This window comes from Ceratocystis lukuohia, assembly GCF_044167205.1.
Source record: "Ceratocystis lukuohia strain C4212 chromosome Unknown Supercontig4_pilon, whole genome shotgun sequence".
NCBI lineage: Eukaryota > Fungi > Ascomycota > Sordariomycetes > Microascales > Ceratocystidaceae > Ceratocystis > Ceratocystis lukuohia.
In genome coordinates this window covers 482,634-498,642 of record NW_027263523.1, presented here as the reverse complement: position 1 = coordinate 498,642, position 16,009 = coordinate 482,634, and the positions used below count along the sequence as shown (strand labels likewise).

At 49.7% G+C, this 16,009-nt stretch overlaps 4 protein-coding genes across 4 annotated transcripts; 2 read left to right on the top strand and 2 right to left on the bottom strand.

Annotated features, from left to right (window-relative positions):
- Window positions 1-471: 471 nt before the first annotated feature.
- On the top strand, window positions 472-3,586 carry HOO65_040136 (Anaphase-promoting complex subunit 8; the record flags this gene model as incomplete). Its single annotated transcript, XM_071002548.1, has 4 exons — window positions 472-569; window positions 706-1,293; window positions 1,363-2,818; window positions 2,930-3,586. 4 exons carry the CDS (start codon window positions 472-474, stop codon window positions 3,584-3,586), a joined length of 2,799 nt encoding a protein of 932 aa, XP_070858979.1.
- A 449-nt stretch (window positions 3,587-4,035) lies between these two features.
- On the bottom strand, window positions 4,036-5,988 carry HOO65_040135 (uncharacterized protein; the record flags this gene model as incomplete). Its single annotated transcript, XM_071000587.1, has 1 exon — window positions 4,036-5,988. One exon carries the CDS (start codon window positions 5,986-5,988, stop codon window positions 4,036-4,038), a length of 1,953 nt encoding a protein of 650 aa, XP_070858978.1.
- Window positions 5,989-10,027: 4,039 nt separating this feature from the next.
- Window positions 10,028-10,567, top strand: HOO65_040134 (dnase1 protein; the record flags this gene model as incomplete). Its single annotated transcript, XM_071000586.1, has 1 exon — window positions 10,028-10,567. One exon carries the CDS (start codon window positions 10,028-10,030, stop codon window positions 10,565-10,567), a length of 540 nt encoding a protein of 179 aa, XP_070858977.1.
- Window positions 10,568-12,497: 1,930 nt separating this feature from the next.
- Window positions 12,498-15,904, bottom strand: HOO65_040133 (uncharacterized protein; the record flags this gene model as incomplete). The annotated part of the gene is made up of 2 exons (XM_071002527.1): window positions 12,498-12,885; window positions 12,972-15,904. 2 exons carry the CDS (start codon window positions 15,902-15,904, stop codon window positions 12,498-12,500), a joined length of 3,321 nt encoding a protein of 1,106 aa, XP_070858976.1.
- Between the last annotated feature and the right edge of the window lie 105 nt (window positions 15,905-16,009).

Genomic DNA, 16,009 nt, shown 5'->3' with positions numbered 1-16,009 from the left:
GCCACGCGCCGCCAGTGTCCTTATTTACAGCGAACCATTGACAAGTACATGCCGTTTTTTGCCATCCTATCTGCTAGAAGCCCGTAACTTGCTGCGCTCTCACATGAAAAAAAAGCTGACGTGCGCTTTCCCTCGACGACACACTCTACTACCAGGTCTGCCGGGCTTTATACTGCCACCTTCTATTTCTAGACAACTGCGAAAATTTCTTCACTGACTCGATCTGGGCTTGTCTTCGTTTTTTCTCGTAAAGCTATCAGGCCGTGGCCTTGTCTATTCTCTTTCCTCTGCTTTGATTGTTGACCGGAGGTGGAGCTTTGCGACGGCAGCTCTACACACAAATAAACAAATCGGTCCTGGCTTCTTTTCTGCTACTCTTCTCCTCTTGATCCATTGGCGGTTTATCAATCAGTTGATACCACAATCTGGCCTGATAACGGATGCCTGACGATAGGCCGTCTTCCCGCTAAAATGTCGCTTAGCTATAACGATCGTGTCCAGTTGCGCGCTGCACTTCAGGAGGCTGTTATCAAATGCTCGGAGCGATGCCTGTACCAGTCGGCCAAATGGTGTGTTTTGGCTGTTTCGGCTGCTATTTCCCTTTTGCTTGATAACCTGCATCCCATAAACCACCTCCATTTCTGCGTGTAAATTGCTTCTGCCTCTGCTGCGTTCCTTGCACTAACATTATAATACGCATTGTAGGGCTGCCGAACTCCTTGATTCCTTACCAGACCCCGACGACGATCCTGAAACTTCCCAGGCTGACCGGACTACTTTTGATCCATCTCCCTCTGTTATTCTGTCTACCGGCAACAAGGATCCGGAAGAGGCCGCTCTCGAGGCAAAAGAAACAAACAAGTACTTGCTCGCAAAATCCTTCTTCGACTGTCGTGAATACGACCGATGCGCCGCTGTTTTTCTTCCCGACTCGCTTCTTGGCGGTATTGCCGATAACAAGAAAAACCCAAAGTCTAGGAGGACAAAGACTTCCGCCGCTTCTGCTTCTGCCCCAGCTTCTGATCCAACAAATACCTCCCCATCAAATGGCAGTACTTCGTCTTCTAGCCAAGTGCCTCTGCCCAAGATCAGCCAACGCAGTCTGTTCCTGGCGCTTTATGCCAAACTTATTGGAGGCGAGAAGCGCAAAGAAGAGGACACTGAAATGGTCATGGGCGCTCAAGATCTCGGCAATGTTGTAAATAAGAACCTGATAGTGATTGGCCGGTATCTCGAAAGATGGTTCTCTGAGCCCGATGCCGCACAAAGAAGCCAAGGCTGGCTCGAATACCTGTAAGTCTGAACAACTAGCCGCGTTTTTTATATCTTGAAATTGGCTAACTTCTTTAACTTTTCCTATAGCTACGGTATGGTCCTGGCAAAAGACTCTAATGACCAAAAAGCCATGGAATATTTTATCAATAGCGTCCATTTGTTTCCTATGAACTGGGGCTGCTGGCTGGAGCTAACTAACATCGTCACTCGCTCTGAACTTTTAAACGAAATCACCGCACAACTACCGCAGAATATCATGTCGTTCATCTTTCACGTTCATACCTCTTTAGAACTATATCAACACTCAAGCAACTTACTTAACTCACTAGAGCAACTTATCATAATCTTCCCTACCTCTGCTTTCCTTCTCACCTGTACCGCGCTGCTTGCCTACCACGCCAAGGACTTTTACGGGGCGGAGCAAACCTTTAGCAAGCTCCTCGCTTTGCATCCACATCGTCTTGACTCTTTAGACCACTATTCTAACATCCTCTATGTGCTTGGCATGCGACCAAAGCTGGCATTTTTGGCTCATCTCTGCTCCAATGTAGACCGCTTCCGCCCTGAGTCGTGTGTGGTTATTGGAAACTACTACTCGCTGCTGTCTATGCACGAAAAGGCTGTTCAGTACTTCCGCCGTGCGCTTACCCTCGACCGGTCTTGCTTGTCAGCCTGGACCCTAATGGGCCATGAGTATGTCGAACTAAAAAATACACACGCTGCTATCGAGTCTTACCGCCGCGCTGTTGATGTGAATCGTCGTGATTATCGCGCCTGGTATGGTCTTGGCCAAACATACGAAATGCTGGAAATGCATGCCTATTCTCTCTGGTACTATAAGCGTGCTTGTGGACTTCGCCCTTGGGATGGCAAAATGTGGATGGCTATCGGAACCTGTACCCAGAAGATGGGCCACTACCAAGAGGCTATCAAGGCCCTCAAGCGCGCACTCATGGCAGATGCATACTATGAGATGGGCAGCTCTCCAGGGAGCGGCGATAATTTCCGTGTTCGAGGCGTCCCACGCCAGATGGATCCCGAAGTGCTATTGCAGATTGCTCTTATGCATGAGCAGTTGGATGATATCCCTACCTCCAAGGCCTATATGGAACTTTGCATGGCTCAAGAGGTTGGTGGCGCTGCTGCTGCTCAGGCCCTTTCTTCTGATATTCAAGGCTTACATACAGGTGCTGGTAACCATTCGTCCACTTCAATGCGCGAATCTCTTTCTGCTGCTGACGATACCGTCATGTCTGACGATGATCCCACATCCCACCTCCCTCCCACATCTACTCCTGCTATCCCTACTGCACCGTCATCTTCTACAGACTCCGGCCACGTAGAAGGCACCGGCGTGACTGCCGCCACCTCCAAGGCTCGCATGTGGCTTGCGCGCCACGCCTTGCAAACTGGTGAATACGTCACTGCTAGTCGCCTTGCCAATGAGCTTTGCGAAGACGGCGTTGAAGTCGAAGAGGCTAAGGCTCTTGCGCGCGATGCACGTGCCCGCCTGGAAGCAGCGCCTGCTCAAGGCTCCAGCCATGTAAATGCTACAAACCCACGTGGGGGTAATGCCAGCGCTGGCGGTCTTCTGGCCGGTGAGCGCGACTAGAGTACCGTGCTTCCGTTTCCATCCGACCGCATCCGCACACAGACCCCCACTGCCTTCCCTGCCTTGCCGCACCGCTCTGGCGGAGGTGGTGGTGCTAGCATCAATGGTCGCGATAATTCTGCATCTGCGTCCGCGTCTGCATCTCCTTCGCCCATGTCCTTTCATGCTACTCACAGTTTTGCCTCTCATCACCATCACCACCACCGTTCTGCTACATCGCGTCGTAGTCTTTCCGCTATCATTGGATTGCCTACCAACCGCCCCTCGCTTGACGAATACCTTGACTCTATGCTGCATCCCCACCCTGCCGACGTTGACGCGTCTACGCCCCGCCCTACCTCTATATATGCGCCTGTAGCACCTGGACCAATATCCGTGTCCGTGTCTCCACCTGCCGTATCCACGCCTACACCCGCTACACTTCCATTCCTCCCCACACAGTCTACATCTGCTAATGCCTCCTCTTCCTCCACTTTTCGCTACCTTCATCATCTCACCACCCCGCCGCATTATGTAGTTCCTAACACTATTCGTGGTGGTGGCAACACGAACAACACCAATTCCCAGTCTAGTGGCGACCCTGCATTAGGTCGCTCTTCCTCCCCTGCTTCTTCAAGCCCCGATTCTTCTCGTTTTCTGTCCGATGATGATTATGATGATGATAACCGCATGTCTACTTCTAGAGTCCACGGTATATAGATGGGTATCTGCCCTATTATAAGCTCTGTTCTTTTAGCCTTTACCGTGTATTTATTTCTTTAGACTACTGTGCATGATGGACACGTGAACACACAAGGCATGTATCTACGTAAAATAAAGTTGCAAGCTAGTTTTGGAGTGTGCAATGAAATTTTTGTCAACACTTAATGGGTCTAGACATCATCTTAACACAATCCCGGCGCAAGCCCACCCATTAGTATTTTTGTGCAACATCAAATGGTAAACTCAAATTCAAAGCAGAGAGGCAAAGCCAAGTCTATAAAAAGTAGGTGGTATAGTCAAAATACCATCGAGAAAGCCCAGAGCTACCATCTACCAGATGATCAAACCATCACAAAAAGCGCTGCCTTGGAAATAGAAACAGGAGTAAAGCACAAAATCTTTAAGAATTCCTTGATGCATAAGGCATCCGTCAAACTACATCAAGCTTAGAACACCGTGGCAATGACACCGGCAATCACTAGAGTAGCAGCCCAGCGAATGTTGAAGGTGAGAGCAGAGGCGGCGCCCTTGACAGGAGTAGGCTTCTCACCGTACTTGTCCTTCTTGTCATCGTTCTTGCCACCCTTCTTGCCCTTCATCTTGTCCTTCATCTTTTCCTTCAGGCCCTTCTTCTTGCCCTTGTCCTTCTTGCCCTCCTTCTTCTTGTCGCCCTTGCCCTTCCACCACTTGTGCTTCTTGTCATCCTTCTTGGGCTCCTCGCACGGATCGGGCTCCTCAGACTCGCAGGGTTCAGGTTCGCAGGGATCGGACTTGGAAGACTCATCGTCGCAAGGTTCAGGCTTAGAAGGCTTCTCAGACTCGCAAGGCTGGGGCTTGTAGGGCTTCACTGGTTCCTCAGAGCCGTAAGGGGCGGGCTGGTAAGTATCAGGCTTGTAGGGACTCTCGGGTTCGTAAGTCTGAGGCTTAGGGGATTTCTCCGACTCACAGGGCTCGGGCTTGTGGGTCTTCTCCGACTCGCAAGGCTCGGACTTGGAAGACTTTTCAGACTCACAAGGCTCGGGCTTGCCAGGCTTTTCGGAAGACTCACAGGGCTCAGGCTTGGAGGGCTTCTCAGACTCACAGGGCTCGGGCTTGGAGGGCTTCTCAGACTCACAGGGCTCGGGCTTGGAGGGGTTCTCCGACTCGCAGGGCTCGGGCTTAGAAGGCTCCCAAGACTGATCATCATGATCAGACTGGCAGGGTTCAGGTTCGGATTCAGACTCGCAAGGCTCCTCAATGGGCTCAGACTCGCAAGGCTCCTCGTTCATCGGAGCAGGCTCAGGAGACGCGCCGTAGCCACCCTTGTGGCCCCGAACCGCCAGACGGTGGGCACTGGCAGGAGTATCAACGGACGAGCTGGGAGTAAATGAAGGGCGGGTAGTCGTGCTCAGAGTAGTAGGATGTCTCGCGTTTTGCGAAGAACCGGAGCCGTTCAGCATGGCAATAGGAGCATCCGAGGCACGGCTCAGAGAGGCACTGAGGGCAGCGTTTTCCAGCGAATTGGCGAAGGAAACATCAATACTGCCGTCAGAGTCTGGCGAAGGGGCCGAGGCCGCAGTGCCGGTACGGGACGCGTAAACCATGCCTGAAGGAGAAGAAGATCCGGCATAGTTGTGGTAAGGACGGTTGGTAGGCTTGTGCTTTGAGTCACCCCAGCCGCCCCAAGGAACGGTGACAACGGTGGTCAAAGCAATAGTGCGCTCAGAGTGGCAGGGGGAGTAGGAGGGAGAAGGAGCGACAGTGATGTAGGTAGTGAGGATGGACGTCTCGTACGAGCCCGCAGCAGTAGCGGTGACCGTCGCAGGAACAGTGATAGCCTCGGTGACGGTGGCCGGCACAATGACCGAGGTGGTGATGGTTTCAGTTTGCGTTCCGGCGTGGTCAGTCACAGTGACCGTGTGCTCAGCGTCGTAGCCAGGGGCGGTAGCAGTGACAGTCTCAGCAACAGTGATAGTGTGCTCAGCCTCATAGCCAGAAACGATAGAGGTGACAGTCTCAGTCCCGCTGACAGTGACGGTATGCTCAGCCTCGTAGCCGGGGGCGGTAGTAGTGACAGTCTCAGCAACAGTGACGGTGTGCTCAGCCTCATAGCCGGGGGCAGTGGCGGTGACAGTCTCAGCAACAGTGACGGTACGCTCAGTGTCAGCACCGGCAGCAGTGGTGGTCACGGTATTGTAAGCGGTAGTAGTCTTGGTGTGCGTGACATGCTCAGTTACAGTAGTCTCCTCAACTTCATAGCCGTTGCCATAAGGATGGGGATAGCCAGGCTGCTTGTACTCGTCCTGGCCGGAGCCGGAAAGCTCCAAGTCATCACGCTTGATGTTGCCGCCAGGAAGAGCAGCGGCGTTCACCGCAGAGGCGACTCCCACGACGGGAAGCACCGTGCGGAGGAACTTCATGATGATATTGATGAATGAAGAAAGAAAAAAAAATGAGTAAAATGAGTGGAATGGAAAGATAGAATGAGAGATAAGAAAAACAAGGTAACAAATAGCCTTGGATAATATGTGACTGATGCTGCTGAAGAGAATAGAAAGAAAATAGAATTAGAGAGTCAAAAAGGGCGGCCATGGGGGCTCTTTATGTCGTTTCTTGTGGGCATCGTGTTAACAACGAAGGAAAGAGCCATATTGATCATTGTCAACAATCGAGCGGGCCATTGTTGATTGTTTTGCTAGTCGGGGCATGGCATACGTACTCCAACCGCCGTTGATAGTGAGCAGTTTCCAAGATGAATGAAGAGCAACGCTATTTAGGCGTCAACTGAAAGGCTGGTAAAACTCAACCTGAGGTATTGCCAACTTCATCTTGTTGACTAGATCCCCATTTGTTAGGCACACTAAGCTAACACGCGGGTGATGCCCTAAACGAATGAGCTTAGAATGAGAAGTTTCCTATCGTGAAGGAAGTGAAATGCACCTACTACTGTGTTTTTACCAATGCGCGATGTGAAGAGAGGAGGGAGGACGCGGCCTCTTTCTTGTCTTGTAACATTTAGAGGTGTCCATCGGGGTTGGGGGCTGCTAGCCTTCCTTTTTCGGCTCTATAGACAGATAGGCCTATCAAACAAAACGACAATTACCAAGTAGCAGGTTTTGATATTCGGAAGCTACGACATATCGACGTGGCGGCCTCTCTATACAAAGGCAACAGCCAGACTGTTGGGGATACATGTCGATTTGGAAGGAGTGTAGTGTGCAGTAAATGCTGTCTTTTTTTTTTCATTGAGATCCTCGTTAGCTGTAGGTAGAGGATTGATGTATACTCTTTATCTACACGGAAGAAAGTTCTTCACTATAATTTTTAATGCTGTTTATCAAATCCCAATAGTCCGGAAACTCGTTGTCGATCTCAAATGTCCTGCTATTTAAGTTTGGTTGCTACCTTTGTTATGGGTTGTGCTTTGCCTGTTTGGGACAAATTTAAGGTAACACCAAAATGGTCTGTGATTTTAGGCGAGTGAGCCAACAAGATTAACATCAACACTAGAACCAACAACAATCATACAATTCGCAACTGCTTGCTATCAGAACACGTAGGCAGCCTCATGCTTCTTAGCTCCTCCAAGCAGCTTTCGCAATCGAGAAGAAACTACTTGTATAAACTGGCCTGTCTTGCCCGTCACGTATCCAAATCAAAATGCAACTGCTTTGTAACAGGAAAATATACCAGACATTTTGTTTCAAAGAAGAGTATAGAACAGAAAGGAATATTTACCGATAGGGAAAGACCAACAAATACCACAGGATAGCAGTAATCTAGATCAAGCAACTTCTCTTGCGGCATGAAGGACATGGTAATCCCGAAAACAGCTCAAAGATGTGTTCGGTTCCATTTTACAAGTGGGGCAGTCCGAAGCAAGAACTCAGACATACAACATTCATTCTTTGTTACCTTGGCCATAGCTAAACTGCCTCACTCAACCTAATAAGACTTGCAGCATGGTATTCTCTCGATTTCTTAGCCTACTAAGGTCGGAAGATGACTCAAGCTTCGGTTAGAAAGCCGTGGCCTGATTTACATACATGGTAAGAGCACTCCTTCTTGGTGGTGGGAAAAGGCAAATGGAAACGACGCATTAGGCTATATCTCCTTTCTTAGATACCTAGCCTAGAGTCGGGCTTATTCTTTCTTTGTCAAGTATTTCGGAGGCGGGGAGGGAGCATACAACTAGGCACGGCATGTTTTGTTTGTAAAAAAGAGGAAGCAGTTGCTACTATACTTTTAAAGGTCTAGCCAATGACGTTTGCATATATTGGATTCTTGGAAGCACTACATTTGGTAAGCACACCTAGGAGGAAGTTGCAACATAGCCAACAGCGAGATTAAGAAGGAAGTCTGGGCCTAGATGCCACAAGGTCCGGACGCCCCACTTAAATAGGCAGGCTCTTGCTTATACAGCCTACCAAGCCACCCACATTCAGAAGGAGCATGCGCAAGCCGAATTGGTTCCTGGTGCAAGAACTAGAGCGGATGTCCACTATATACGACCCCGAAAGAGAAAATTTTCACTTCCTTCCATAATGGCGGCTGGGGAAGATGGAAAGTCACATTGCTTGCTAGCACAGTCGGGCGTTGGGAGAAAAAGTGGATAAGGGACAGGTAAGGTTGCTTTGTTAAACAATAAAAACTTACGATAGTCCTTCCCAGAAAGAAGAGCCAGATAAGAGTTTTTACGGACATCCAAATGGGAAAATGCCGGCTGTTTTTATCGGTCGTTGTTTAATGCCGAGGCCTCGGCTTAGTAGCAACAAAGGAAGAGTAGCAGCAAAGGAAGACTTATACCCAGCCCAGAGCTAAGCTTTCAGTTTTACACAAACGTAGTGTCCAAGTGGGTCAGCTACTTCCTAGTGACTTGGAACTTAATAGAAAGCATATGGTTTGCCCGTGTACCACGAGAGTACAAGGCCACCAAGCACGGGACCAAACTTTCTTTTCACAGGAAAGACAGGGGAAGATATGCAATAGAGGCACATATTATTATGGCAGTAGACATTTGTCGGTCAAGACTACTATCGACCTGCATTCTCGGATACAAACAGCAGTTAGGTTGTTTCAGCCGTGTAAAAAATGTGGCTGAATTTAGAGAGTAGTGCAACAATGCATGTCAATTGTTCATGATTCTGAAATACCATGGATGCAGGCAGGAAGGAATAGGGAGGACAAGCAGAACAGTCACCGTCTAAGCATGGGCTACGCAAGCAAAACTCGCAATAAGGAGCTTCGTTAAGTAGGCTGGGGAAGGGAGAAGCTCCTGTAATTAATTAACTAATAAAGGGCAGTATGGCTGTCTTGAGCTAGAATTTCGCAGGCTGAAGGAAGGGTTGATAGCCAGGGTGTTGGGAGCCTTGACCAGGAGAGAAGAAGGAAAGGGGAAAAAAGCTTTAGAGTTCTCCATTTGACAGCGGCGCTCCCTATATTCCATGCCACCTTGTGCATTCAGGACCGGGGATGACGTGAAATGAGGGGGCCACGCAACACAGGCGCAGGTTCTCTGTCCCAATGTGCTAGTCTTCATTCGCTTCAAGACTGACGAACCAGAAATGTATTTAGGTTCAAAGGCCCGAAAAGATTTTTCCAGTTGGAGAGAAAGAAGGATAAGGCTAGACTAATACTAGGTGAGAAGACATGGAGAGGACCAAAGGGACGGAGACCACATGTGCGAAAACTCCTCAGGCTTCTATCCCATCATTGAAAAGTTCTAGGCCACAAGCTCATTATTGATCATTATCCTTTTCTTCTTTCAGGCTCTTCCATGGCCAAAAATACATTCGTTCTAGTGCAGCCCATAATACAAGCTAGGGGAGAAACAAATGCAAGGGGTGAGGGGTGCGTGGCCTAGAACAGCTAGCAAGGAAGAGCCCTTCGGCCTCGGCGACAGGGGTGGCTGAAGATGTGGGGCCTATCGACCAATCAACGGGGCCTAGCCCGAGGAGAGGGCTTCGGAGGGCCGGGGTGTAGATGGAGTGTTTCCAGGCGCCAAACCCTACTGACTAAGCAAGGAACTAAGCCGCCCAAGACATTCTAGGCAAGGGCCCAAATGGGGGGCAAGAGGAAGTGTGTAGGTGCTTGGTAGCGAGTACTTTGGTTTACTGTATGCTGACCCTTAGCTCGACGAGTCACTACTACTACCCAACGGGCGCTGGTAGTCAAAAGTATAAAGAGGCCGGCCCTTCTCCATCTCATCAGCCCTGTGACTCTCTATCAAGCTCTCTTACCAAGCATCACATTCATTATTTGCCTTTTGCAAGTCACACTCATTGGTCACCAAGTACCACCACTTTCTTTTTCCAAGAATCTATTCTATACTTTTTTGCTACACTTAGCTTTGATAGCTTCTATACTCTCTTTTTTGAAGAAAAGACATTACCAAGCCAACCAAGCTGTACTCTATCTCTATCCTTTCCAAGAATTCTTTCCCTTATCAAGTCTATCACAATGCAGTTCTCCATTATTACCGCTGCTATCTTCTCGGCTCTTGCCGCTGCTGAGAACATCGTCACCTTCGAGTCCAAGGACAGCACCTCGCGCCAGATTGTCTTCACTCCCACCGATGGCTACGAGGCGGTTGAGTCCGTCACTGTTTCTGGTGGCGGCTCGGTCGATGTGACCATCCCCAAGGGCTGGATCGGCAACTGGTTCTCCATTAGCGCGGGCGCCTCCAACACCAATGGCATGCTAGGCGAGGTTGCTTTCCAGGGCTGGAACGGGCTAACCTACTTCGATGTCTCGGCCATCGTCAACTCAACTGACTTTGATGGTGTTAAGGAAATGTGGCCTGCAAGCGCCCAGGCTCCTACTTCCGGCTGCAAGACGTTCCCCTGCGACAACGCTTACTACCTGCCTGATGACATCCAGACCAAGACTACATCTGAGACTCACCTTGTGTGCACTCTGGGCAGCAACGGCAGCTACAAGCGTTTTGTCGACGAAGACGTTTTCCCTCATGACTATGTTACTGGCAAGCACCGCATCTAGATGAATAGTCCTTTGCCGCAACAGAGATTTCCTGATTTTCTGTCTTTGTCACCCTGCGACAATAGGCGTAACCAAGACCGAATTCTGGGCTGGTTTCCCCCTTTCTCGGACAATACAGCGCACCAAGTCGCCGTATTGGCCGCCGTTATGATGCACGAACTCTTCTGCTTTTTTTTTTTTTCACCTGAATCTTTTTTGATTATTTACTTCATTGATGGTCGGCCTTTTTTGTCTTCGTTATCACGAGCTACAAGATGAGTCGACTTGTCACTCTTTTTCTTTTTCGCAGAAAAGGAGATACAGCGTCATATACCCTCCCATTGGCCCAATCATCGGTTGAGCTCGCCTTTATTCGAGAGCCCCTTTCCGCGGTTGGATCTATAGATTGATATCCTGCCCTGTTGATGAGGCCACGCAATTTATGCAGAAAATATTTATGTACTCCCCATCTATCACGATATCCCATCATTTTGTCGCCTTTGGGCAAAGCTGCTTCCTTTTACTCTTTCCCCCCTTTTTTGTTCTTTCATTTCTTTTAGAAGAGTTTCCGATTTGTACACATATACCACATTCGCAGTCCTTTTTTTTTCCTTGAAGTTGTTGATCGACTTGGTTTCTTTGGCTAGATTCACGAAAATTAGATGTTCTTTTCTTAGAAAAAACCTACTGGCTCACCCTTTGTGACGTGATTTTAACTGTTATTTGTGATTTGAAACGGTCTTATTTTTACTTTATTGAAGCACTGTCGTCGGACAGTCTGTGTAGCGTAGCATTTATGGAGGATCCCCTGACTAGTAAGCGTTCATTGGCGCTTTGACTAGTTAGGCCACGTAAGTTGTTGCGTGCACCACCACCACTGCAGGCTATTTTTCTGGGTAACGAGAAATAACAAGATATCCCTGGAGAAAGGAAAGGGCGCAAACATCTTGGCTATGAAAGTGGCAGAAAGCAAGCATGTCAGAAGCCCTTTGTTTCAATTTTCTTAGAAACACCAACTATTCGGATTCCAATTATGTAAGCCAAGCGAGAAAATGACATCGTGTTCGGCCCGCCCCTATGGCTAGATCCTTTGATATTAGAATCTAGGCCCGCAGATCCATTTACTCTTGCCACTCCTTCCTATACCGCCCCACTATTTTTAAGCCGTTTGCTTTCTCCTCTTTCCTACTTTCTGTCGTTTTGGAAAATTCCTCTTGCTTCCACAGCCTTCTTACATTCAAGAGAGCATGAACATGAGCCTTATCTTTTTCTCTCATTCCTCATGTAGAACTCAGCCTTCCTTTCTCTTCCACATCTAACTCCCTGCTTCTCCTCTCACACATTCGCCCGTTGATCCGCGCTTTGTCTCCTCGTGTAACTGTACCTGCATGAAGAGCCTCGCCCGACCTAGGAACAAGTACAAGAACAGGGAAAGGGTGAGTGACCCGCGCCAGGGGCCCAACAACTCTAGACCAATCAAGGCTGAGACAGCAGCCTGGCCTAGATGCAAGCCACATTTCCAGCCTGGCTATATCCTTGCAACAAAGATCAGTCAAAAGTAAGTTGAAAGCAGAAGCTAGTTGTTGGAAACAAAAACATTCTGAGACACTATGGAAAGCAAGACAAAGAGGGCGAAAGCAGGCCTGGCTCCTTCTTGCTGTACAGGTACATCACGATGTAACTGAAAAAAAAGAAATGTACGCAGACTTATGAGCCTGCAGAGCCGAGTCTAGACCTTCTCCTTAAGGGTTTGCGAGAACCGGACGCCCGAGGTTGGTAGTAAACCGGGCTTTGAAAAGGAGAAAAAAAGGGTGTAAAAGTATTTATACATTCGTTACGACTAACTTAGCGTCTAGGATACTTAGGCTGGGCCTACTTTCTCTGGGCTCAGTCAAGGCTCGTCTTGTCCGGGCTTGCTGTACCTTTACAAACTCTCTTTGTGGTCTGCGCCTCACAAATCCTTCTCTGTGCTTTCCTGTTGAGGGTGTGGCGCCGGAGATTTAGTTCCGGGAGAAGGATGAGAGACGGAGCTGACACTGACATTGGCACTAGCATCGTCTTTAGCAGTGGCGGCAGCAGCGTCTTCGCTGCCGCCACTGCTACCCCCACTACTGGCGGGTCTGACATCAGCACTAGCGCCGGACTCACCCCCAGTTTCAGAGCCCACAGACCCTAGAGCGGGTGGCTCTTCGCGTGAATTACTCTGTTTAGACAGGGGCGGAGGCGGCTGTGTGAGGGCCTCCTTTGCCTGCACTATAGACTTGAGATAATCGCCAAGGTCGGAAAAGCCATCAATCTTACTGAGCTTCGAGATGAGCAGATTGACGTCAACAAGCATGCTAAAAGCAGTGAGAATAATGAGGTTAGTAAACTCGTCATATCACATGAAATTAAAAGCAAAATACAGAATGCGACTCCAACATACCTCTGACGTCCCGCCTCTGTCTGGGCATTAGCTTCTCTCAATGCCTTGCCAAGGTGTTCCTTGAAGCTGGCAAAAACTGGTAACATGATCATGTTGACAGCTGGCTTAGGCATAAACTTGCTTAGCACACGGTGCAACATGCTTGTATCCTTGACCAGCATCTCCGCATAAGGATGAGCCGTGCCCTCAACCGGAACCGTCCAATCAATGCTTCGCAGAGCATTTGAGTGCACAACGGCACGGCCACTCATAATCTCAACCAGCTTCTGGTATATGTTGTCTTGGTGTTCCTGTAGCTGGTGATGCACACGATCAAACTCATTCATTAGACTAGCTACGGCAGGGCTGGAAGAGCCAGCATGGCGGCGCATAAAGTCCCGCAGATAGCGAATGAGTGTGGCGGTAAAATCGACTGACCGGACAGCAAGGGCCAGATGCTTGGTAGTAATAGTGCGCAAGCCAGCAGATCGCGTGGCACCGGCACCAAGGATTAGTTGTCGGCAACGCGAATTGAAGAGTTGCAGGTACTGCACGAGGGAGAGACCAATGTCAGTAGCCAGCGATGGGATGCCTGCGGTCAGACGCATAAACTGGTTTATTCCGCGCAAACATATAATGGCCGAGTATGGTAAGAACCATGACTCTTCGCCAATGTAGGCAGGCCGCGCCTTTTCCTTTTCCTTGTCCTTCTCCTTGTCCTTCTCTTTTTCCTTGTCTTTAGCAATTGGAGGTGGGGGTGGAACTTCGTCTTCCTCGTGGTATGGTTTGTAGACTAGTGTGTCTTCAAACCATTGCGGCGGATCAACAGTTCCGCTGTTCAAGACAGCAGCTAACAGCGTGGCATCAGATTCATCAAAGTCCCTGACGTTCCAGTTGTCAGCTTCCATGCTCTGGGCTAGACTCTGGATCTCTGTAGTTCCGTGTTCCTTGACAAACTCCATGATGTGGCCATTGACAATAGTCTTGAGGGCTGTTCCGCTGCGGCCCGAAATAGACTCGCATTCGGTAGCGAAATATAGATTGAGGGTAAAGTAGCGCAGGAACCACATGAGCGGCAAATGTGTACTCTGTTCAGAACGCACGCGTAGTACGCGGATGATACGGTCATGGGCCATATCGACGGCCTTGCCCATGAGGTTGGCCAAGTCTAGGCTCTCGTGCATCTCCTCGAAAACGCTCTTTTCTTGGTCGCTGTATTTGCTGGTAGTGGGACTAACGAGAGGCGAACGCCCAACGGGGGATTTTACACCACCGCTTGGATTGTCTACCGAACTGGCAACATCTAGCAGAATTTTGGCCTGTGTCGAAAGACGTCGCATAGCCTCAGCAACCTGTACGTAGATTGTGCACCAGAGCTCCTCGGCATCCTCAGGGGTTAATGCACGTAGATTTCGGGCGAGAATTTCCTGAGTGCCTTGCCGTCGGCCGCTGCTGCGAGATGTCATGCTTGACATGGTGGACTCAGCATCGTCATCGCTAGCACTCGGAAGTGGCCGTCTTACAATGGATCGTATCTCGTGGATGATCCACTCGCGGTATGCAGAGACGGCTGCGGCTACATGGTTAGCCTGATGCAAGCCAGGCAAAAGTGCAACCAGATTCTGGCGCAGTTCATCTGTTGCCTGCATGTATGATGGGATGGCGGGAGAAGGGAGCGGAGCCGAGGCTTCTCGAGAATGGCCGCCTCGTGCTCTCAACGAAGAAGAACTCCAACGGAGGAGTACGTCGTGCTTAGAAGCCGACTTGTAGTGGCGTTGTAAGTCTGCCTTGAGAACATCTTGGAATCGAGTTTCGTATGATTTGCCAATGCGAAAACGCAGAATGTTAAGATCATTGTTGACACCGCCTAGAGCCACAGCATTTCGCAAATCAATTATGGCACCATGCTGGTACGAGGGTTCATTTCCAATAGGCCCATCCTTTTCACCAGAAATCAGCAGCTCCAGGGCACCAATGGCCTCTAGGGCCTTGTCAACTTCGTCGCCGTCTACTAGTGCCTCGCAATAGCTAAGACCCTCGACTACACGGCGGACCTGCACCACGGCGTCGTTGAGCTGCTGGATATTTTCCCTTCGTCGCTTCTTTTGCATGAGTTCCCTTCCGGAACTAACAATCTCATGATCTATAGCCATGAGCTCCTGACGCAAATGGCGAATTCTCTGAACGCAATCAGCGGCTTCTGTATGGAGCTCTCGTAATGAGCCAAGAGCGCCAAAAAATGTGGTTGAGGCATTGGAAATGGAATTAATGAGATGGACCTCAATGGTGTCCATGTACCAGGATAGCTTTTCCTGTAAAATAGCATTGGTAGCTAGCGATTTGCGCGGGCCGGTGGAAGTTGTGCTATTCGTTGCGGATTTGTTGTCGGTACGAATCACTTCAGACCGCTCACTCACTACATCGAAGGTGCGCGGATTCTCGAGGTGGAAGTCCTCTTCAAAATACACGCCCGGGATGGTAGACAATGGGGAGGGACCTTGGTGATGAGCGCGACGCCCTTGGGCAGAGCTTGATCTTCGGCTATGACCCAGGATATCGGCGGATGAGGTGGAAGTGCGGCGTGACATTGGGCCAGTGCCTACTACAACACTAGCTCCACGGCTACTGGGTCGACGATAGTGGGTGTTATTGTCATCGTGGGCGTCATCGGCTGTCTTAGATAAGGACCGAGAACTAGTGGTTGGGGCTGTGTCGGTTTCAGAGTCTTTGGCTCTTTGGAGTTGTTCGTATAGGGCGCTGATTTTAGAAAGGTAGGGACGAAACTCGGCAGCGTCGATTCGTGGTATATTGGTAAGAGGGACGGGCGGTATATCGCGGGTAGTCGGGGTTTTGTGAGCACTAGAAGCCGGAGGGGCGGCATGGGGCTGTAGGCCGGTGCGTAGAATGGGAGGCTGGAGGAGTGTAGATATGGCTGTGTAGAGAGACATGTTCATATTAGCGCCAACTAGAACGCAAGACCAAGGAGGGCTAGCATACCGTTCTGACCAGACTCTAGTACCTGGCTGCCCCAGGTACTAGACGAAGTATCCAGCGAGCCA